Raw genomic sequence first — 25,332 nt, forward strand, 5'->3', positions numbered from 1 at the left:
ATATTTATCACAATTTAACCACTCCTGTAATTTTAGAAGTAATTTATTTATCTGTTACTCATTGTTTGTGAAAAAATTATATATTTTTTATATGCCTTTTTCAGATAACCCAATAACAATTAATTTCTAGTTATACGACGGCTCACCTCCATTTGGACTTCTTACTCCTGATGCTCTTGACCGCTTACTACTAAAAATATTTCTTCTAAACTGTGCTGGATCAACAATTTTCTTTTTACGGCGCAAGTATCTTGCTAATACACCAACAACTACCACACTAGCCGATAATGAAACTACAAGTACCTGTAAGAATTAAACATTTTATAAATATTATGATGAAAGTAGTAATAAACTTACTTTTTGTGTAGTTGACAATGTAACACGTTGGGGTAATAATTGACGGAAATTATTAAAATGATATTTTAAATGTCCTAAATGTATTAAAAAAGACATTATATAAATAACAATATTTTAGGTTATAATTTAGATATTTTGGTTATGTTTACGCGCACACACATTTACTCACTAATGATAATTAGTTATAAAGAACTATTCGAAAATATAAAAAGTTTTATAAAAAAAATAATATAAATAATTTCATTTACAGTAGTTTGTTTCCTAGATAAATTAAAAATCCCGGTAAGAACAAAATATCGAACGCGAATTGACCAACAGAGTTTAGGAAACTATCAAACGCAAAGGCTAAACCACATGATACAAAATAATGTATTTTTAATCTTTATTTTGTACTCAAGCATACCTATACGTATTATACCACATCACGATGATTATAATTTTTACGTTGTCACATATGTTATTATTATTACTGCTGTGTTTTCAAATAGGATATTTTTATAGAAAAGTTTTAAATTTATGAATTTAGGTATATTACTGTGATTTATAAATTTATGGCTATAATTATTTGCAGTTTTTTTTTAATATCATTATGCTCTTATACTTTTATATTCACATCACCGTGGGTAGATCAGTAAAAATATAGTCATTTGGAAATTGCTTGCTAGTTATCTAAACTATTTTTATTATCTGAAAATTTAAATTTCTATATTTTTATTGTATGTAGGATATAATTAACTTTTTTCTATTTATATATGAATCATATCGATATATTCTTTTTATCATAATCACTAAATTTTGTAAATTTCGATAGTTATAGGATAGGGCCTTACCTAGTTTTGGCAAATGTTTTACACTCCTTTTCCAGTGGTAGTGGTAGTGAAGAAATTGTAGCAACTTGAGGAATGGAAAGATGGCTTTAGCTTACAATCCTTGATAACATGATAACATAACCTCAAAATTAGCAAAACAAGTGACTTCAAATCAAACGTATTTGAATTGGTTTATTCTATAGATTTAATAGTGTCAGCATTGTTGAATTTTGAAAATGCAACTTAAAGATGAAAATAAAAAGGACTCAGCAGAAATTATTTTCGTAAGTATTTAATGTATTTCTCATAACCTACATATACTTAAGTGTTTTTAATTTGATTTTAGGCTGATGATGATTTGCCTTATGAAGAGGAAATTTTAAGAAATCCATATTCAGTGAAACACTGGCTAAGATATATTGATCATAAGAAAACAGCACCTAGGTATGGGGTTAATATAATATATGAACGAGCTTTAAAAGAATTACCGGGTTCTTATAAACTCTGGTATAATTATTTACGTATACGAAGAAAACAAGTGAAAAGCCGCTGTATTACAGATCCTGGGTATGAAGAAGTTAATAATGCATTTGAACGTGCCTTAGTATTTATGCACAAGATGCCAAGAATATGGATGGATTATTGTACATTTTTAACTGACCAGTGCAAAATTACAAGAACCAGAAAAGTATTTGACCGTGCTTTAAGAGCATTACCTGTAACACAGCATTATAGAATTTGGCCGTTATATTTAAAATTTGTTAAGAAGCATAATATATCTGAAACTGCTCTAAGAGTTTTTCGTAGATATTTAAAACTATCCCCTGAAAATGCTGAAGAATATGTTGATTACTTAACTGAAACTGGAAAACTTGATGAAGCTGCATTAGTATTGGCAAAGATTGTCAATGATGAAAATTTTATTTCACAACATGGAAAATCTAAACATCAATTATGGAATGAGCTGTGTGAACTTATCTCTAAAAACCCTGACGAAGTTCGATCATTAAATGTAGACGCTATTATTAGAGGAGGTTTGAGACGTTATACAGATCAATTAGGGCATTTGTGGAATTCGCTCGCGAATTATTATGTCCGCAGTGGTTTATTTGAAAGGGCAAGGGATATATATGAAGAAGCTATTCAAACCGTTACCACAGTTCGAGATTTCACTCAGATATTTGATGCATACGCACAATTTGAGGAACTAAGTTTAAGTAAAAGAATGGAAGAAGTTGCCAATTTAACCAATCCTACCGAAGAGGATGATACTGACTTAGAATTAAGGTTGGCACGTTTTGAGCATTTAATGGAAAGAAGATTGCTACTTTTAAATTCTGTTTTGCTTAGGCAGAACCCCCATAATGTACAAGAATGGCATAAAAGGGTACAACTCTATGAAGGTACATGTGAACCATATTTTTTTTTAAATCTCAACCAGAATAATTTATAAAAATATGGTTTAAAATTTTCATTTTAAAATTAATCTATTACTTAAACTTACTTGCCTTAAATTTATGTTGTGTTAATCAGAAAATATTTAATTACATATTATTTTATATACCTACCTATAATATTTTGTAAGTCTATCCGTTGACTTAATTTGCTAAACCAGTAAGTCCAAAATGTTCAGGGGACATAAAATCATTTTAAAAATATGCGTAATTCCATGAGCCAAATAAATTTTGTTCAAAATTACTTTAAATACCTATTCGGTCATTTTCTATTAAGGGTTTTTCAAAAGCATGTGTTAGGTCCCTCGTTATTTCTCAGGATATAAAAAATTTTTCTCGTTTTTTTTTTTTGGTTCTTGACATAATTAAATTGTATTTTAACAATTTGAAGAGATTTTTTTGTCATATACCTACCTAAACCAGTTGATACGAGTTCCTCAATGACGTCAACAGTTCAAATAGAATTTTTCCAAAGCAAATTCTAGACGGCCTGGAGTCCACAAGAAATTTTTACAGGAACTTTGGAAAACGGTTTACTTTGTTGAATTTTAGGCAAAACATATATCTTGTAAATAAATTTAATATGTTGAAAAATGTCATTTTTCGTTCTTTTCGTATATTTCTTATTTCCCTTAATTTACCAATGGTTTTTTGGAATAGGCAAACTCGGATTCTTATTCTACATAATATTTGGTATTTTTCTGTACCTACAACAAAATGGTTGACTTCATATAGTTTTTGAGATGTCACTAAAGTTACTTCAAGATACTTGAAACTTGTAATTTTAAAGCTCAGAAATTGATTAATTGGATTATTGTTTCAAACAATAGAATTGAACTCGAGATGTTTTGAGATTTAAGTTCAGTGTTAATTTGGTATTATTCTTGATTGATGTACGAAACCATATTACTTTATTTAGGAAATAAACTAAATGTAAAAAATACAACTTAGTATACTTTGATTAGACAAAAAAATATTTTAATGAAAATTAGAATTATAAAGTTTTAAAAAGTTTTATCAAGTATCAAGTTTGGGTGTATTTTATTTTTTTACATTACTTACTTAACTATTTAAAAAACCACTACATTAATGAAGAATGATGAAAAGTATCATATGATTATTATTTATGAAAAGTGTATACAAATTACTAGAGCAACAATAAAATTGTATGCTCTGTTATTTAAATTGAAGACATTAAGACAGACATTTTTTGAAAAATTAAAAAGAACTTTTTTATAATGTGGCAGTTTTGACTTAAAGATCAGTTACAAATAATCCTGGATCTACATGTATGCATGATCACGGGTCCGTTGTAACCACATGACAATCAACATCCAATTGTACATCAGTAAAGCGACTTAACAAACGATCAAAACGGATTGAATGTTGATGGTCATGTAGGTCCAGGTTAACTATCATACACAATTTGTAGTTAATTCTATTTTCCCATTTATAATTTACGATTTAAACTGATTTTAACAAATAATCAGCGTAAGGTTTAAAAAAGTAGTTTAAGAAGAAGACTTGATAAATTGCATCATTCAAAGTCTTAAAATATATCTTAAAAATATATTTTTTTCTCTAAACATTTTAAATTAAGTTTTATTGTTTGAAATGCAATTTATTTTTGAGTATTTGAAATTACTACGAGCTTCGTATCTTCCTCATGAAATGTCTTAGTAACTACTGAATTTTCAACATTTATTTGTAGGAGTGTAGGACCTAATTTGTTTAAAAGTTAATAGTAATGTAAATAAACCATTTTGCAAACTTTCTACAAAGGAAAATTTTGTTTTAACTCCAGTACCATTTACAATTTACGTGAGAAAAATATTTCTTGGACTCTTAATTAACATCATGGATACATAGCTATAATTTTTGCTTTAGCGACGTACGTACCAATTTACTGTTATAAAATTTGAATTGGTTTTGATGCAATTCTAAACATAAAAGGGTCATGATATGACAAAGATGATAATATTAGGTCTTTTTCCTGGGGTGGGCCGTACACACTCCCACCCCCTAGCTATGCCCTATACTCCGTATAGAAACATTAGTAAATAAAATTATAGGAAATACTTACCGAACACAGTACTTGAATATATTTTTTTATGTCAACACCATATCTTGAAAAGCAGTCTTTTTATTTTAAATCTGTTATTTGCATCTAAAGTATATTTTATTTGTTCTGGATATGTTTTCTACTTGCAATAGATGAAAAGGCAATGAGGTATATCTAGAGACAGAAAACACTGATTTTTTTCTTTGGTTTCTTTAATAATTTACATTCTTGTTTTAGGTAAACCTCATGAAATTATTAATACTTATACTGAAGCCGTTCAGACTGTTGATCCAAAATTAGCTGTTGGGAAACTGCATACTCTTTGGGTGGAATTTGCAAAATTTTATGAAAATAATGGACAAATCGACGATGCAAGATTAATTTTTGAAAAAGCAACTCATGTTCCTTTTGTAAAGGTTGATGATCTAGCTACTGTTTGGTGTGAATGGGCAGAAATGGAAATTAGAAATGAAAATTATGAGGAAGCTCTAAAATTAATGCATAAGGCCACTGTTTTACCTTCCCGTAAAGTAGCCTATCATGACGACAGTGAGACTGTTCAAGCAAGGCTGTACAAGTCACTTAAGGTTTGGTCTATGTATGCTGACTTAGAAGAAAGCTTTGGTACTTTTAAATCGTGTAAAGCTGTCTATGATAGGATTATCGATCTCAAAATAGCTACGCCTCAGATTATAATAAACTATGGAGTATTTCTTGAAGAAAACTGTTATTTTGAAGAGGCTTTCCAAGCATATGAAAAGGGTATTTCCTTATTTAAATGGCCAAATGTTTATGATATATGGAACACATATCTAACAAAATTCTTAAAACGCTACGGAGGAAGTAAATTAGAAAGAGCTAGAGATTTATTTGAACAGTGTCTTGAAAATTGTCCTCCTCAGTTTGCTAAACATTTATACTTGTTATATGCTAAATTGGAAGAAGAATATGGAATGGCTAGGCATGCTATGGCTGTTTATGAGAGAGCAACAAAGGCTGTACCTGAACAAGAAATGTTTGAAGTATTCAATATATACATTAAACGAGCTGCCGAAATTTATGGGATCCCCAAAACCAGACAGATTTATGAAAGGGCAATTGAAGTATTACCAGAAGATAAAACCAGAGATATGTGCATACGGTTTGCTGATATGGAAACTAAACTAGGGGAAATTGACCGAGCTAGAGCTATTTACGCACATTGCAGCCAAATCTGCGATCCTAGAGTTACAAATGAATTTTGGCAAATTTGGAAAGAATTTGAAGTTAGGCACGGAAATGAAGACACGATGCGGGAAATGTTGAGGATAAAACGTAGTGTGCAGGCTATGTATAATACACAGGTTAATATGATGTCAGCTCAAATGCTGAGTTCGGCAAGTTCTATAGCAGGAACTGTGGCAGACTTGGCACCAGGCGTTAAGGACGGTATGCGATTATTAGAAGCGAAAGCAGTAGAAATGGCAGGTACATCTGCAACGACTGCCAAGCCGGGAAATATAATGTTTGTCAGGGGCGAGACTCAAGGAAATGCTAAAGATAAGGTAGTGAATCCTGATGAAATAGATATTGATGAAGATGACGAAGATGAAGAGATGGAAGAGGATGTGCCAGTAGAAAAACAAAATATTCCATCAGAGGTGTTTGGAAGTCTGAAAAAGCAAGATGAAGATGACTGAATTGTAGTTGTAAGAAAAGTAAGAATTCCAACTGTTTCTAGAGGGTGTCGGGAAACAAAGAGTTAAAACATTAAGAGACATTTTAACTCATAAAAATAATGGTGCAAGTTCCTATGAAACTTTTCTTTTTTAAAACACGTTATTCACAAGTTAACATAATCTCAAAGTAGTTTTTTTTATTAATATTTTATATATTCTGGTTAAGCAATTTTTTCCCAGTTTATTAAACTTATTACAGGCAATAAATTGCATCTACAAAACTAAATAAATAAATAAATAAACAAATTGCAGAGCCCTTTGAAATCAACTTGTTCTCTGTATCATTTCCAACCTTTTTAATTATTTATTTTTTTGTTAGTTGAAACTTTTTTAAAACTTGTAACAAAACTCATAATAGCACTTTTGGATGTAACTTTTAAATTTTTCTAATAATTAAATATCCTGTATATAGAGGTTGTTAGATCTCCGGGATTTGATGGTAGCAGGGAATTTTTATTTTTTATTTTCTCACACATTTACAAATAAAGAAGAGCTTCCTCTTCAAGACATTGTTGGACACACTGTATTATTTTAGAAAACATTTTCTTTTATATTTAAATTCGGCTTCATTTATACTGAAATGTAAAGAAATTTTAACTGTTTTAAGGGTGCCCCAAAAAATTAAATGTTTTTTTTTTCAGAACTAGTCATTGTTATCGATGTATGACTTTTCAATGGTCTTGAAAACTAAGCTGTTTAATTTTATGAAAAATTGGAAGAAAGAAGTTTTTTAGGCTTCAGAATTTTGGAGAATTTTTTTCATGAGTATAGTTTATTACCAATAATACAAATTATAAAGGACACACAATTAAAAAATAACAAATGGGAAAAAAGTTATCCCAAGATGTTTATTTAAGAAAAATAATATTTTGAGGTTTAAGTTGAGTTTCATAGGAAATTATTCTTATTCGTTAAATCACTTCTTAAATTTTTTGCTTACAGTTCCCACATATCCTCCATCATATTAGAATATAAAACTAAACTTAACTGTAAAACAAATAGAAAAAATATTGTGATAATAAATAGTAAAAAGTAACTCCTGTATTTGCGCATTTTTTTTCCTCAAAACAATAATAATTTTATTTGTGTAGAGGGATAGAAAGAGTCGGTGCTCACACGGACTGGTTTTTGTGCACATGCGCATAAGTCCACTACAGTACAAGTTGTAGGCCTTTGGACTGAGGGGGGAAAGCAACATATGGCCGTATGCGCGGTCTCCTCGTGGATTCAGAGCCATTAGAAAAAGTGTGGCACATATCTTACCAAAATTGGTCCATGTGTCTGTGCGGTAGGCAATGAAATACCTTATGGCTGCATGTGGTGGTTCTTTTTGTAGAGGAGGCTCGACTGAGCGAGATTCTTTGCACCTGTGCATTCCCGTTGAAAAGCGAACGGCTACAGATAGCGGAAAAATCGACATACAGTTGTATTCCCGACAAGATGATAGTTCGATTTTCCTCTATACTTTGATCGGCTGCATAGAAGCAAAAATCCGTTGGAAATGTCGATCGTCACCGCTACGGATGCGCACTGGGTGTTTTCAGATATAGTGGGTGCGGGTAGATTTTGTAAAAAAAAAAAAATTCTGTGCATGCACGATGATTTGATCACGATTTCTGGCCTAACGGTAGGTGTTACGGACTTGCGCCTCAGTGGCAGTGTTCTGTCGGTGGTTTGTGACATATCTGTCAATTTTGTTGAAAATCTGTCGATTTGTTTTTTAGGGGTAGATTTGGTCGAGGGGTTGTTTGAACCGAGACCTTCAAATGAAATTCTCTCTTGGTTTGCCAAAGAACCAACCTTAGAGGGGTGAAAACTACCCTCTGCAGGACAGGGTGTAGGAAGATGTGGGAAATCAAATTTTTCTTATTTTTTACTGCGCGATGGTTGCAGTGCACCGAGCAGAACAGCTTTCAACTGCTTTACGCATATCCGTCAAAGGGGTGGAAACTACCTAATTTGTTGACTCTTTATCGTTACACTATTGTTGTCTATTTTGTTACTATTTGTAGTTATTTCTTACGTTGAATTTTGAAGGCGTGTGTTAGAAGTGTGTGTCCAATTAAAGTATAGAATGCAGAGTTCGGATAAAAGGTTAAGGCAGACAAGGCCGAACAAGCTTTCACGACGCAGATCTGTGACCGGAAGGGTATAGAAGTAGAAGGGATACCAACCCCTTTGGGGAAGCCCTTGACAGTACTAAATGAGAGCACAAGGGTTGCAAAGTGCAACTTTCATACTTCTTTCCATAATGATATTGATTATCACTTTACCCCTATTTAAGGGACGTTTTCGGCTCCACACAAAAATTTAAGGGGTGTACGAATTTTTTTGACCTCGGATTCAGATTCAGTGTCAAAAAATACATAGAATACCATGGTCAGTCATTCAGATCACGACTTTTTTTTTGTGGGGTTGTGTAATCTGTTTAAATATCACATATAATCTATAACAGTTTAGATAATAAATTAAAGAACCTATACTCCGCGGTCGAAATTATAAAGACTGATTCAGACATAATATAAAAACACTATTACCGTAATGCGTATAAAATATAAAATGATTTTTATACGGTTCAATATTATTTATCTTTGTGCCGCTCGCTACGCACATCGATAGAATCTATAATCGTCTATAGACTGAGTTACACTTCGATCTGTATTCTATCTCTGACTTTTGTACTTGGTAGGGAATAGGGAAATGCTTTTTTAGTTGGGGTGTAAACGGACTTGATTTACGAGTCCTGAGAAACGTCAGCATAAGCGTAGATGAGGTGTCTAATTCTATGGCTATAATAAATTTATAAATTAAAAAAACACAACTGGGACGTTTTAAAATGCTGTAATAATTAAAATGGATCAAAGTGCCGGTTATAGCAAACCGTAAAAAATATTAGATGTTATGTTTTATTATCTTTTTTGATTATTTTCTATATCTTGTTGCCTTTTACACAGACACGCCAATGGATTTTCATTCCCGGCAAGCTTCATACCCCTTACTAGTCCAAAAGCTAGCGATATAACACTTATTCAATTTAGAAAATTATGTAAACTGTATTTTCTCAAAATGCAGTTTCTTGCTTTCCCGGTTGTGATAAATTTTTTATAAGGTTATATAAATGAATAGATAGATTAAGCAATAAATAACTCATATTACTAGTAATATTTATTTTCATAAAAACATAAAAATGTTTCATTGTTATATGAGCTAGTACAGAAATAGAAAACATGATTGAAAATATAAACTACAAATGACTAGACACATTAGTTAATGTGGCACAAATTATAGCTGATATTCAATATTGAATAACAAAGTTATGTAAAAATTGTAAAAGCACCTACAAGTATATACACAAGATTGTATATGAGAACATTTAAGTACTTGACTATTTTTAATGATTGCTTGTAATAGTAAAGAAACTTTTGCAGTGCTGTCTAATACATGTGATCTTTATTACCAGCTTGTATATATACTGTATACATTTACAGATGATAAGTTATAATATCCACAATGTCAACAATAAATTTATTACTTAACTCTTCCAGTGGTGACTACCTAGTTTAAAAATAGGTACAATTAAGCTACATTTATATACATACAATTAAGATTTTTTTTATCAACTTTTTCAGTACAGTGTAACACCAATTCTTTCAAAAACTCATACAATTCATTTTTTTGAATGTGTATATAATTTTCTACTCGGTTAAAATTTTTATAATAGAGGTATATAGGGTATGTCTTCTAAGGCCAAAATAGGATGACTGAGCAATTTCAGGACTGGTTGCCATATTTCTTCTAAAGATAGCAATATATTTCTTGAAAGGTCAACAACAAGCCTTAAAAATTATTTGACCACTGACAACTGCCCCGTAAACAAAGTTATAAGATGTCAAACTTTAAAATAGTTTTGTTAATATTTTGTACCGTTAAAGAAAAATATCACAAGTAATAATTTATTAAAGCATGTTTGGGTTCAATTTCCCTATTTTCACTACAGGTATCTTCCATTACGCATTATCCCGTTCTTAATGAAAAACTCCAAATACTTATTGGTATGAATGATGTCAAATTTCATTTCAACCATTCCATTGATTTCCGGTAATTAAAATTTATATTTTTAAATTTATCTTCGATGAGTTATATATTTTTTGCCTGAAGATAGATTAGTTGTACCTTTGACACTAGAAGCTATCACTGGTAACATTGTAACACAAAATGTCTTATATGTACTAACATTGAATTAACAATACATATTTTTGATAAAAAAATAAGGAAATATAAGAAACATCGTCATATCAACAAAAAACAGATTACTATTATACATATTCATGCACTTTTTGGTGAAATCATGATCCACCACAATCAATTCAATTTATACATACAATAAAATATATTCATATTTTTAAAAGTCAATCACATTAAAGTCAATCCTTGAAAGCTTTTACTGTATTGACATTAGGTGTAAATGTGCATAAAAATTAGTTGAAGAAGTTAACAAATTACTGAAACACTGCCTTTACCCTGGTCCCATAAATGGAGAAAAAATACCTTTTATTACCATAGCATATTTCAGATATTTTCAATTGCATTACTTTCTGTTTCATTACGCAATCAACTAACTAAAATTTTAGTAAAAAATAGTCAGACATGAAGATTATGCAATAATGCAAAGAACAATATTTATACCCTTTTCATTTGATTTTGACGTCAGTAAATATCTCATGAAACATAACAAATTATTAGCAACAGTTTTGTGAAGTATGAGGTTAGAAAATATAAATAAAACTTAAGAAGGGTGGAGACTGTCGAGATTAAATATTGTTAATTCTATTCTGCATTTACATTATACCTTGTGAATGTAGTAAATACTTCGTTGGTGAAGCTTCAAAACCTTTAAATTTCAGTCAGAGAATATAGGTACTATATTAGACAGGGAAAATTTGAAAAACTAATTTGTGAACGTGTGTGGCAAAACAGTTTTGTTATTCGATAGAATAACACAAAAATTCTGGAATAAGACAGTAAACAGTAAAAAGAAAACTTGTCATTATTATCATAATTATAACTTCAACAGTTAAAAATATATATTTTCTTTAAAAGTATTTCAGATTAATTTGAATGTCACCATTCTTACTGAAGATCAAAAATCCATTCCATCAAATTATAATGTTCCATTTGTCACTTTTACGAATTACTATTGTCAAGGTAAAATATTATTTAAGCTCCTTGTACTTAGCAAACACTGCAAATGTTAATTTAATATATGTATTGGCTTATTAACCGCTTAACGTGTTTAACACATTGTTTCTTTTTCTGTTAATCCGAGATAACTCGCACCTCTATCTTTTCACTAATAATTTTTGTACTTAACTGTATTGACATGTGCTAGAGCTAGAAGTTCCCACTACTGTTTTAAGTCGCTCAGTAATTATTGGTCTTGACTTATGTCCTTAGTAAATTCAGTTTCAACTCATTTCATTTTTCACCAGTCGCAGTCTACGCTAAAAAGTCGCTTGTAATGATTTTTTATATTGCTGCCTTGAAAAATGACTCAAATAGTGCTTTTAGTTTATGCCCTTTTGTGTGATCAACGAAGATATCATCACTGTGCCTTCAAAACGCATTGAGTGCAGAATCGATAAACATCAAATCACTTAATCTGGTTAAAAACAGTCATCTTATTTTCTACAGAATTGTGACTGTCTGCGATGAAATTAAAAATAATTGTTATAATTCTTAAATAAAAAAAGGCAAGAAACAGTTTTCTAACTCCACTGAACTATTTGATAATATACACATGTTGTATTTTGAAGGCGCAACAATATATTAATTAAATGATCTTATTAAATGATATTATACCACCAGAAAAGGCGGATTCTAGCAAGAAATACCTGTTTTATGTAAAGATTTTAGTGTTCTATAACAATAGTGTGTCTAATTTAGAACATCTTGAAAGATAAAAAAAAATTAAACCAGAACTAGCAAGTCCATCCGCAAAACCAAATCTCTAAATAAAAAAAAAACTGCAATATGTAGATATATTTGTGCATACTCGGAAATGGAAACTGCACGTCAAATTTGAACAAAATCACCTTATTTGTTATTTTATAATTTAAAAAAAATACGAATAAATCAAAATCTTCAACACCCCATACCTCATAGAAAAAGCCTTCCCATACTCATATTTATATGAACTTATTTCTTTAATTTGTGACATAAAAGGTTTAGAAAGTTTGGCCAAGTATTTTATTTACATCCTGTACTAGCTAGAATTTATATTAACATAAAAAATTCAATATTGCTACAAAATTATTTGTTCTTATACCATCTGTACAATTCTAATGTATTTTTAGCAAGTGGCATTACATTCCTAACAAATTACACAAAAGGTTGAGTACAGAACGAAAAAAAAAAAAGAGCAAAGGTCTATTATACTTTGAAAGTAGTAGCCAGACGAAAAGCCAGACTACAAGCTATATAGAAATTAATTTATATTTTAACTGAAGAAAAGAAATATAATCAGTAACGTCTATTTTTGCACTTATTATTACTTTCTTATAATACTGACAGAGCGTCTAGGAAATGGTGGGCAAGTTCTTAGATTTGGGTAGGAGTTGCACAAATACAGTATAGACTTTAATTTGAACTAATTAAGTCACGGACTTAAAGAGATAAGTTTGAATTACCGATATTTTCGAACTACTGAATAGTAAATAGCATAACATAACAAAACATAACATAACATAACATAATATGCATAACAATAGCATAGCAATAACAATAAAAGAGTTTTTCTTCTGCCGCGTCCAGAAGTAGAAGCGACAAAGCAAAATTAAAAATTTTCTCCTTATTTTTCTTAATGTCTGCAATAGTAGATTTTCCGACATTATACATTTTAGATAACTTAGTTGCCGGTTCACCTTCGTTTAATTTATTTAGAATATCAACTTTTTGCAAAAGGGTTAACGTATGATGCTTTCTTTTCTGCAACATGTTTGCATGGCAATAATATTTCAACTAAAATTCAAATATTTCAAAGATCTAATCGAGGAAGTTTCCGACTCGCATAAAAGGGTTTCCCCGAGACTGCCGGGGAATTACATCTTTAGAGGTTGCTTTTTGTTATGTAGTTCCACTCTATAATCTGAACTATATGCGTTAAATCGAATTTAGTTTGGACCATTGAAACGGGCATTCGTCAGGCCGGATTAGTAGATATTCGGATTAAGATGAGTTCGGATTAAAGAGTCTATACTGTAATATAATAAAGTTTATATAAGTATATTTTTTTATTTGAGCTCATTCTGTAGAGTTATTAGCTCTTGATGATGAGAGTTGAAATTCGATTATTCATTTAACTTATTTATTTTTCACGAAATGCCAATTGACATATATTTGATAAATAAAAAACCATTTGTTGTTTTTAGATATTTATTATTATCAAAACATATCAGAAATAATATAGGATCTTTATTGTTAAACTCATTTATCTTGAAAACAGTTTGCTGTCTCGATAGCAAATCCTCTTCAGTTAAAAAAGCACAAAAGTGTTGAAAATGGCAAAAAATTAAAACATTAGGACTATAAATTTTGGACACCGTAAGTAGCTATTGGTAAATTAAATACATTAGTTCAAATAGCTTCAAATAACAGCTTTTACCCAAGAATTATCCAAATTTGAAAATCGAAAAATTGATTTCCAACAGCTTCAACAACTAATAATTCTACAGGGTGAACCCGAATAAAAATTTTTTATATAACCTTGCGACGTTATTTTTGCAAGGTCTACCCAAATTTGAGAGATTACCCATCATTTTCTGGACACCCTGTATAATGCCTATTTTTTATAATGTTGAGCAAATATAACGGATAATATCAATGCTGTATAGTACATAACATACAAAATGTATAAGTTCCCAACACTGATTGTAACAACTAGAGAAAGAGGGAGAGAGACTGTTCTGAACATAATGAGTATTACACATATTTCGACGTTTTAGTACGAAAACATGCTAGCTCAGATTTCAGTTGGAAAACATACTATCTCAAATTTCGGATGGAAAACATGCTATCTCATATTAAGCTTGGAAAACATGCTAGCTCAGATCTTTAAGTAAAAACATGCTATGTCAGTTAGACTAGAATTTTAAGCTGGCACATTGAATGACTGAAACCGTGCACTTATAATAAACTTATATATTTTTCAAAAAGTAAGGAATATTTATGTTCAGGTACACTGTTTATTTTATTTTTTTATTCAACATTTTTCGATTAATTTTATAAGTTACTGTTATAAACGACAAAATTGTTATGCTACTCTTGATACATTTATTTTTCTTTTTCACAAAATCTGGGATGCACAATTTATTCTGAAAATAATTTTGTATGCCTAATGCAGACTAAGGAGACTGCAATAAAAAGAATTGTATAGTGGACCAGCCTAGGCCCCAAACTCCGGGTCTGAATCGTCTTCCTACATCTCAATAAAAACACGGGAGCCGCGTCCTTGCATAGACTTTGGAAATGAAATGCAGGTATGCGACACTTTTATTACCGGTACTTTATGATCTGCTGATAATAAGCATTGCGTGCATGGGGAAACGCGGAAATGTGCACGTGCATATCATATGCGCCCGTCGCATCGATATATACATATCATTCAATTTTATACATTATATTTATATTCTGGTTATTATGTTAACTCTATTAATAAAAGTAAGAGTAGTGACTATAAATCAGGTAAGATTGCGCTATTAATTTTTACATCAAAGCAAACTTTTATGAAAAAAATCGAATAATTTTTAGTAATAATTTTTATATATTAAGGTATACACTATTTTTTATAATTCGTTATTTCAAAAACCGTTGAGTAATGTACGTGTTGCAGCATACTGCATATTATTCTATTTTTTTAATTAACAATTTTGTCGTTTATAACAGTAACTTAACAAAATTAATTGAAAAATGTTGAATAAAAATAAATAAAATAAACAGTGTACTTGAATTCCTAACTTTTTGAAAAATATATTATATAAGTTTATTATAAATGAACGGTTTCAATCATTCAATGTGCCAACTTAAATTTCAAATCAATCTGAGATAGCATGTTTTTACTTAAAGATCTGAGCTAGCATGTTTCCAAGCTTAATTTGAGATAGCATGTTTTCCAACCGAAATTTGAGATAGCATGTTTTCCAACCGAAATCTGAGATAGCATGTTTTCATACTAAAGCGTTGCTTTGTATAATTTGGAAGATAGATAGCAATTAGCAATACAGTGGAGTTGGGACCTAATATATGTATTTTAGTGGCTCTGATACAAGTCTGGTAAGTTTCTCAGATGTTCATATTCTGGAAATATTTTTGATTTTTCTCTTAACAGACAATTGTGTGTATACTACGACTAATATGATAAATTTGTTTATACTGATGCACAGGTTAACTTAGGTAAGCGGATATAATAAAATATATTTTTTTTATATACAAAATGTTTTTCCTATTTATTTTGCAGGCGTCAAAAACATTAAATATATATGGGGCATTCTTTGTCAAAACGGCCATCCTATCTGTTCAAAAATTCTTTTCAGGCTCATTTGATTGAGCCCTGCCCTTTTAAAAAAAAAATTAAGATGGTGGACCTGTAGGTCCAAAAAACTTCGAGAAAGTCACCATGATGAATGAAGTTATCCTGGTTGTCACAAATTAAAAAAAAATTGTGAACAGAGCTTATTCCATTGTGGTCGGATTTAGTCATATTGAGCTAAAATTTTGAGGATCACATTTTTTCCTACCCACTTTCGAGAAAAAAATCGACAGCCAAATCCCAACGCACACACGACTCTATCGAAAAAGAATGGAAGTTTTTTTTGAGGTTAGGCACTTGTAATATGTGTAAAAAATGTTAGATTCGTATTTAGTGCGTCAAAATACATACGAATTATCTCTGTTCGTAATTTTTTTACCACCTCTGTGACTTTTAACCACGATAACTTCATATTCATAGTGACTTTCTCGAAGTGTTGCGGCCCATAAGGGTTCGCCATCTCGATTTTTTTTAAAAGGCCGCAACTTAATAAAAACTAGACACGTATAGCTACCAAATGAGGCGAAGAGAATTTTTAGGTTACTTCAATTTTTACAGATGGAGTGGCCGTTTTGACAAAGAATGCCCCATATAGGTATTTAAAGGTTTTTATATTTTTTGTCTTATTTTTGCTGAAAAATTCACCACGTTAAACGGTTAAAATGTAGCTCATGAAATATGTTATCAGGGAATTTATATATTTTGATTTTAAACCTTATAAATTGAAATTATTTATTTACAAATGCATCTTAGAAAATTTTCTTGAAAAAAAAATAATTAAAGGCAACAGTAGAAGGAGTAACAGTTAACTGTTGACAAAGTGTTAAACAATGACAGAAAGTATATTCAAAGACAAATTAATTAATTAATTCTAGGATAAATGAACAATGGCTATAATTAAATTATTTAAGTCGTATTGGCTTAGTAAAAAATTATTTAATTTAAATGCATCATTTTATATTATATAACTAGGGGCAGTTATGAAATGCAAAGAATTTGAAATTTGGCTACTCAAAGTCATTGAAAATCCTAACGAGTTGGCATCTTTCTGAATGCCCCCAAACATAATTAATTCGGATTTACCTTCTACTAAAGTATAAAGTATTGTTTCTTCAGGTCCATTTTTTATATTTTTCGGAGGTAACCAAATTGCTACAGGATTTTCGTTCAAAACTTGAGAAATATCTAAAACATATACACCTAAGTAATGAGTCTTCTTCTCTCTTTTATAAGCTCCTTTTGTTAAATTTTCTTCTACTTTTAAGAGATTAGCCAATCTCTTTTCTCTCATAGTTTCAGCAACTTGAACTTTCCGATTATCTGGACCATTGAAAGCTGCCATATTTAGTCCAGAAGAGCTTGGCATTCCATGAATCTAAAATTCAATACAAATCATAAATTACTCCATTTTCTTGTGTTAAAATTTATAATACATTTAAAGCAGGTCACTTTCACTCTCTCTTCCACTAATTTGATAACCGAGTGTGAAATAGCTTTCACTAAATATGGTGTTTTAACACAGTTTACCTCTATAATAAGTTGCATTATTAAGTTCAGTGAGAAGCATATAGTTACCTTAACATTTTCTCTAGTGGCAAAATTATTACTGTTGGAGCTAGAGTTTCCAGGTAGCAATATATCGTCTTCATCATCTGCTTCTCGTTTATGATTCCGTAAGGTGCCCCTTTTACCATTTACATTATCATCCTTATCTGGTTGTCTAGCAGCTAAATCAATTCTTGCTAACCGTCCATCATCTGGTAAATTTCTATTATTTACACACCACGTAGTTTTTGGATAATACGCTATGGAATTATTCTCTGGCTGCCGTATTCTGTTAAGTACTACAATTTTATCACCTATCTGAAAAATATTTAAAATAGTTATGAGACGAAAACTTATTAATGTTGATTCACCTTGCAACCTGGATTACTCCATATATTGGTAGGTTCATTTGATTTCCCGGTAATTTCAATTTTCTTCCATTTCCACAAATCCCCTGACATATTTAATATCCATGCATCACAGTAATGAAAGATTGGGCCGCCAGACCCACCCAGAATTAATAAATTTTCTTTATCTAAAACTACTTGCGTTTGACCAAATCTTCCATTTGGTTTTGGTCCACCTAAAATGAAGAATATAAAAAATTAATGTAGTCTTATCTTTCATCATTCCTCCAATTTTTTATGTTGTATCATCCTTCATTTCAACAATACAAAGAATTTTATTTATGAAATTTTAGTTTTGATGGTTTGAATTTGTACTAAGAGATGTAAATATTTTGTAGCTAACTAAGCAATGTCCTTTTTTTTCGTTATTTTTGGGGTATCTTGCCACCTGTGAAAAAATTTAAAAATTTGTGCCAAATGACAAGGGTTTATTTCACTAATTTTTAAATTTTTTCACAGGTGGCAAAATACCCAAAAAAAATAAAGAAAAAAAAAAACAAAAACTATACCACAAATAAATATCTTAAGGTAGTTATCGCCTAAATGGACACTATTCAAGATAATTACGAAACTTTCCGTATAATTAATTATGCACCCGACAGATAGGTAGGTACTTTTGCAAAATTTCAGCACACTTTACCACACAGTTTCTGAATTATGCTTAATCAAGGTTGATTATGTTTAGCATAAGCATAATAAATATTGTCGTTACGATGAAAACGTTGCTGTTGTAAAATAACCCCAATCGAAAAACTGCTCAAATTTAAAGCAAGACTAATTTGTGTAGAAATACGTTATATATAACAATCTGGAAAGAATTGATCAGCTAAGATTGAAAATATTACTTAATACTCAAATATTGAAGTTTTTCATATGATTATTCATATAAATAAATGAAACGCGGCAACGTCGCACATTGAAGAAATGTTAGCTTACTCATGTGTTGACATTCTACAACATTTTGAACTAAAACCTTTTCATTTCAGTGTGCGTTTTTCGTTTAAAGGAACTAATTAAATAAATCAAACAATAAGGTCGATTCCTGCTAAATTTTTTAAAAACTTACCAAACGATTGTAATGCATTCACTATATTTGACACTAACCTGACCTTGTGCTCTGTAAATATAAGTTTCCATCAATCTCTCTCTCACACACAGCTGCGATCTGTATGACGTTGCCAGTTGTCGAAACTACGCGACTCAAATATGAAACTTGCTGGAAAATTTTCTACTTGAACTCGGTATTTGGGATATAACTACCTTAAGCAATGTTTAAAGAAACATTGGAAAGAAGTAATGTTTTTTTTAGTTTTAGTTTTATCAGTATTAAATGTACATATTTAAACAACAAGCACTAATAATATGACATGTGTAACATGACTTGTGCTAAACTTGTCAGAAGTGATAAAATTATAGTAATCTGCAAAATATTCAAGTTGTTCATCGAAAAAAATGTTGTAGGTCACTACAATCGTTTGAGCGGCTTCTCCCCTTTCTAGTAAATAGTTTATAAATAGTTTTCATGTGTATGCATGAGACATAACTAAACTCAATTACTAATTAAAGTTCAAGAAAAATAATAAGATATCATTTTTCTAGAATCACTACATAATTATCGCTTTTTGACATTTTATTTAATATCTAAATAAGTGACTTGTTTGCACTAGTGTGGAGTCACTTTTTAGGCTTTGTGCTAAAAAAAATAACTGTATATTATATGCATAGCTACCTTGGCAGGCAAGTAAGTGTACCTAAATATTATAAATATTTATCTACTCCTATTAATTTATATATTAATTATTCAACTGCTTTTGAGCAATTAATAGTGTCAATAAACAAGTAGCGTGAGTTTTTATAATAAGTAATTATAACTCACACTGGGCTTCTACAATGATAATTCGGTATGTAAATAGTGTACGCAGTAAATTCTTGGAAATTTTTAAGCCGATAAATACGTTCCATTGGTGTAAAATGGAAAGAATTTTTAACAAGTGGAAAGGAATGAATAATTAAAAGATTTTAAAATTATTAAATTGCCAACGCCTCTCAGTAGGCGGAACTGTCAATTATTATCATTGAGGGGACTAATGTCATTTGATATTTTAACAAAATAATTTTGACGTTTTCAAATCAATTTCTAATAATAGTCCTAAAAAAGATGAATTTAGATAGCGAAGATGAGTTATTATGTACACCTCCAGAAATAAGAGAAGTAGCTAATAATGCAATACAGAATTTATTACCAGAAAAATCAAAAAACAAGTATAAAGGTGTATATAAAAATTTTCAAGATTGGTGTAGCAATAAAAACGTTAACTCGTTTACAGAAAATGTAGTCGTAGATAAAGTATAGTATTCAACTTGCGGTAATGGTCATAACTCACTTGATGAATTACAGCACTCGCCTGTGGCTCGTGCTGCAAACTTCATCTGCGTGAGTTATGACCTGCATTACCGCTCGTTAAATAATATACTATTACCTACATATTATTTTGCCAAGTTACAATGATAGCTAGATAATAGTTATTTGAATTTGTGACCTAGGGTAAAAAATTTGCCTTTTGTTTTGTTGGATGCCATAAAAATTTTCTGTCTCACTTCATTATTCAATATTTTTGGTTCAATGTTACTTTCTAGACGTCATATTATTTTATCCGCAAATATGTATTTAAAACCAATTACTATACATAATGGCAAATGAAGTCAATGAAAAATTTATTTATTTCTTTAGACAACTATTAAAAGATAATTGCAGAAAAAATTACATGCAAAACATTAAATTGACATTTTCTATTTTTTTAAACTTCATAATGCTGCCATATTATGAAAAATAAAATTTTTAAGAAAAATAAAAAATCAGTTTGTATCCATGAACTGATTATGAAGAAAAAATATTTTGCAAATAAGTGCAACCCTTTCCAGGATCCTAGGGTCGGCAACTGTTAATAACATTTTTTATAGTGCAAATTTCTTTTGAAATTTTTTCATCACGAAAATTCAAAGTGCAACCCTTTCCAGGATCCTAGGGTCGGCAACTGTTAATAACATTTTTTATAGTGCAAATTTCTTTTGAAATTTTTTCATCACGAAAATTCAAAGTGCAACCCTTTCCAGGATCCTAGGGTCGGCAACCATTAATAACATTTTTTATAGTGCAAATTTCTTTTGAAATTTTTTCATCACGAAAATTCACTTTGTAGGCCTAGAAATCTTCCCGTTAGAAAATGGTATGGGTCCCACACTTTATCAAAATATGGCCACTAAATTTTCAACAGCCGTCACTGTTGCAATGTTAAAATTTAAAAAATTGTCCACAATTTTCTTTTAATTGCAGAAGCATAGTTCGGATAAATTTTTTTTTAAAGTAGACCTTCTGTTACAATAAAGCAGTTTTTGCAAAACTATATCGATCCTTTAGTACGAAAACATGCTATCTTAGATTTCGGTTGGAAAACATGCCATCTCAAATTTCGGTTGGAAAACAAGCTATCTCAAATTAAGCTTGGAAAACATGCTACCTATTTTTTTAATTAACAATTCGTTGTTTATAACAGTAACAACAAAATAAATTGAAAAATGTCGAATAAAAAAAATTAAATAAACAGTGTACTTGAACTAAATATTCCTTACTTTTTGAAAAATATATTATATAAGTTTATTACAAAATGCACAGTTTCAATCATTCTATATGACAACTTAAATTTCTAGTCAAACTGAGATGGTATGTTTTTAATTAAAAATCTGAGTTAGCATGTTTTCCAAGCTTAATTTGAGATAGCATGTTTTCCAACCGAAATTTGAGATAGCATGTTTTCCAACCGAAATCTGAGATAGCATGTTTTTGTACTAAAGCGTCGATATGCTGTGCCAGATGTCTTAAAAAAAAAATTAAAGACAGGTAAGTATATTTGAGTGTAGGGCTTTCCTGGGTGAGAAAAAAATGTTGTTCACATTGTATTGTTCACTTGATTATCAAATGCACGAATGGGTCACCTGCATTGAATCTACAGCAACATACGATGGTACACCCCTGCCATAGACAGAGAAATAGAAATGTAATCGATTTTAAAAACAAACAGACTAATTTTCTGAGCTACAGATCTCAGCATTTAGTATCTTTGTAAATTTGGTTTCTCCGTAGTCATGAAAATGAAATAATAAAAAAATGGGAAACATTGCAGATGGTGGATGAAAATTTACGTGTTTGTTTCTTTATTTTAAAGCTTCACATAATTCTTTCTCAAAATCAATTGCAAACCTCTCACTATTATAGTTATTATCTATATTATCTATCTAGCATATATTGATAAAACAATATTATTTTATTGTTACATCAATATATATTTACAACAATATTATTTTATTGTTTCATATCTATAGTAAGAATGTATTTATTGTAACCATAGTAGTAGTATTATTTAATTATGTTGCAATTTTTATTTTGAACCGTTAAACAAATTTTCCTTGCCCAGTGTGCTGTGAGGTAAAAAAGTTTGTAACAGAATATGACAATAAAATTTAACCAAGTACTTTAGTTAAACTCTATGAAAATTTTAAACATACTTTCAACTTCCTGCTTAAACCACGTCCAGGTTTCCAAGTTTAACTTCCAAATATCATTTGATTTTTCACAGTGTACTGCAGTATTTGGTTTTTGTAAGCCTCCAAAAATAATCATCCATTCTCCTACAATAGAAACTGAATGTCCTGCAACTGGTGGAGGCGTATTTACTGTACTTATACAAGTCCATCTATTTGCAACTATATCGTAAACGTGGAGTTCATTAAATAAATGCCAACTCTGATATAAAGGATATGATGGAGGATATGCCCATCCTCCAAATAATACTAAAATAAGAAAATTCAAATATCATTATTATTATTATTATTATTATTATTATTATTATTATTATTATTTTACAATTTACAATTTTGACAATTTATTTGTAATATCAAATTATACAAGTTATACAAATATATAATTTTAAATGAATAAATTGTCAAAATTTAAACAAAGAATGTGAGTATCTAGTAACTATTAATGCATAAACTTTACATTTTTTATGTATTTATATATTATTAATTAGTTGAAGACATAAAAGAAGTAAAAAATTATATATTTTTACAGTTCAAACCAATAAACTTTTATAACATTTATATGAATGAATGCAGTTGGTTGGTTTTTCAAACAGTACTTAAGTAATTTGGAAATTGAGTTTCTTTGATTTATAATTATAAAGTGTTTATTGTGTTCAAAATAGCAGTGCAAAATATTAAGTAGGTACTTGGAATTTGCTGTGTCATACCTAATGAGTCTTTGTGTCTAATTAAAGAACTGCATGCTTTAGGAGATGGATATGTTCCCATTGCCAAAGGTCGAATCCACTGTCGTTTTGATAAATCTAATCTCCATAAATCATTAAATGTAGTCATGGCACAAGTACATCCTCCAAACACAAACATTGAATTTTCATGTACTACGGCTGTGTGTGAGTAACGCTTTGTTATTGTAGGAGCCATATCGGCTGGAGTAATTCTTTCCCATCTTACATCAAAGTCATTTATTGCTCTGTATAAGTTTCTTTGTCTTGTTCGTACAACATCTAAAAAATCACAGAATTAACCTATAAATATTAAAGACGGGTGTTTACTCATCATAACATTTAAACAAAGATATGTTAAAATTAGTAACTAAGACAAAGACATTTCACTTACTCAAGACACATCTTCTCCACCTCTTTGATACCTGCATACAATCATGTAAATCTTTGTAAGGTGGAATAAGAGATAAAATAAATTCCAGTACTTCATCTGGAAGGGAATCTACTAAAGAATTGTCCATATTCACTGGAGTTCCGTTCTAACCTACAGAACAACTACTTTTAAAATTTTCTTTTAAAGATCTCATTGGAAACTGTCTGGCTAATGTTTTACTGGGATTTGTTATTTTTGTGAAATGTCAAAAGTCTCTCATCATTCTTGGAAAGAACCTTGTGGTGTTGCCAAATTTGAGGCCAATTTTAACGATTATCTTTGTTATATACAGAGATGAAAATATCTGACTGGCCAGTTTAAAGACTCTACCAGTTGACGTCATATTGCTACTATACAAGTAAAAATGCAACCACAAAATAATGTTTCAATGAATGAATTTTTATCCACTTCAAGGAGGACGTCGTACTCACATAGGTATTTACTTAGTAGTAATAACTAAGGTACTGTGCAGTACAGTATTTATGTAGTCATGCTGCTGGGCTAATATTTTGTGGATTGGTTAATTTTTAACCAATAATATGAGTACCTATACTTATTTTATCGAAAGGAATTTTAAAACAAGTTTATTAGTCGTTGCAAATTGAAAAAATACAAAATCGGCGTTAATATAAAACCTCTAAAAACAAGTTTCAAGATAGGTATATTATTAGATAGTTACTCTTATGTGTATATTACACAAGAAGTTTGGTTTTCTAAATATTTTAATTTTTTTTCCTTGCTCATAATATAAAGTAAGTGCGCGTACCTAGGTCTGCGCAATACAGCGGTGTAACTGGAAGTGGGGCGGGAGATCCCGCTTGCGTTGTCTAGTCCTGTGGAGTGGGATGGAAACAGCTTGAATTCAAACTAAACATTGGGACCGGTATGTAGATATTATGTAGATGATATGTTCATTGTTCATTAGGTATTTGGCCACATGGTAAGGACAGCCTTGACAATTTCCAAAACTATTTAAATGGTCGTCATCCTAACCATGATCCAAAACATTCGATTCACCATGGAAAAAGAAAAGAGGACACGACCGACTTTCTTGGATGTCTTGGTAACTAGAAAATAGGAGCAGCTGGCACATACTGTTTATAAAAAACCTATCCATACCGATAGATACATACAACCGAATTCGAACCATCATCCGACACCAAAAAGGATTATAATCAAAACATTAGTTAACAGGGCTTGAGCCATATCGCATGGGAAGCATTTAAACTCTGAACTGAAGCATCTCACTGGAATTTTACGGGCAAATAGTAAATAGTTATAAAAAACAGGATGTAAAATGAGTCATATTAATCCTATAGGCGTACCTACACAAAAAAGAGTGGGAAAAACTGGATGCAGATCAACAAATAGCATGCCTGCTTCCTGCCTTACATTTATAATGTAGGTACCTTATCGCCAAGATATTACAAAGGAAGGGATCAGGTATGTACAAGGTTCCTCCCTACACTAAATGTCCAACAGGAGTTAAGGTCAATAAAATACCGGCTTGACCCTCTGTTTACCCTTGAGGTATACCGCATACCATGTGAATTTGGAAAGGATTATAAGAGATCGGTTATCGGTTATTACCAGAAGGAAGGAAATTGCTTCTGCTTTTACATCGGTGTATGCTGTATGTATGC

The 25,332-nt window shown here is 30.5% G+C and overlaps 3 protein-coding genes across 3 annotated transcripts in view; 1 reads left to right on the forward strand and 2 right to left on the reverse strand.

Annotated features, from left to right (window-relative positions):
* Nucleotides 1-460, reverse strand: part of LOC108911562 (mitoguardin) — a 126,325-nt gene extending 125,865 nt beyond the window's left edge. Inside the window, exons 1-2 of the mRNA XM_018716536.1 lie at nucleotides 358-460; nucleotides 147-303 (exon numbers count right to left, since the gene is read on the reverse strand). Of these exons, the coding sequence (XP_018572052.1) occupies nucleotides 147-303; nucleotides 358-453 (253 nt within the window). The 5' untranslated portion in view covers nucleotides 454-460. The remainder of the gene's footprint in view (nucleotides 1-146; nucleotides 304-357) is intronic.
* An 858-nt stretch (nucleotides 461-1,318) lies between these two features.
* LOC108911564 (pre-mRNA-splicing factor SYF1) lies at nucleotides 1,319-7,436 on the forward strand. The gene is made up of 3 exons (XM_018716539.1): nucleotides 1,319-1,450; nucleotides 1,513-2,569; nucleotides 4,920-7,436. Exons 1-3 carry the CDS (start codon nucleotides 1,403-1,405, stop codon nucleotides 6,359-6,361), a joined length of 2,547 nt encoding a protein of 848 aa, XP_018572055.1. The 5' UTR covers nucleotides 1,319-1,402; the 3' UTR covers nucleotides 6,362-7,436.
* An 8,134-nt stretch (nucleotides 7,437-15,570) lies between these two features.
* On the reverse strand, nucleotides 15,571-23,891 carry LOC108911558 (F-box only protein 42). The gene is made up of 6 exons (XM_018716533.2): nucleotides 23,651-23,891; nucleotides 23,242-23,538; nucleotides 22,499-22,783; nucleotides 17,900-18,111; nucleotides 17,559-17,846; nucleotides 15,571-17,358 (listed from the first exon to the last, which is right to left on the reverse strand). Exons 1-6 carry the CDS (start codon nucleotides 23,775-23,777, stop codon nucleotides 16,939-16,941), a joined length of 1,629 nt encoding a protein of 542 aa, XP_018572049.1. The 5' UTR covers nucleotides 23,778-23,891; the 3' UTR covers nucleotides 15,571-16,938.
* Between the last annotated feature and the right edge of the window lie 1,441 nt (nucleotides 23,892-25,332).

This window comes from Anoplophora glabripennis, unplaced genomic scaffold (genome assembly GCF_000390285.2).
Source record: "Anoplophora glabripennis isolate ALB-LARVAE unplaced genomic scaffold, Agla_2.0 scaffold587, whole genome shotgun sequence".
Classification (NCBI taxonomy): domain Eukaryota; kingdom Metazoa; phylum Arthropoda; class Insecta; order Coleoptera; family Cerambycidae; genus Anoplophora; species Anoplophora glabripennis.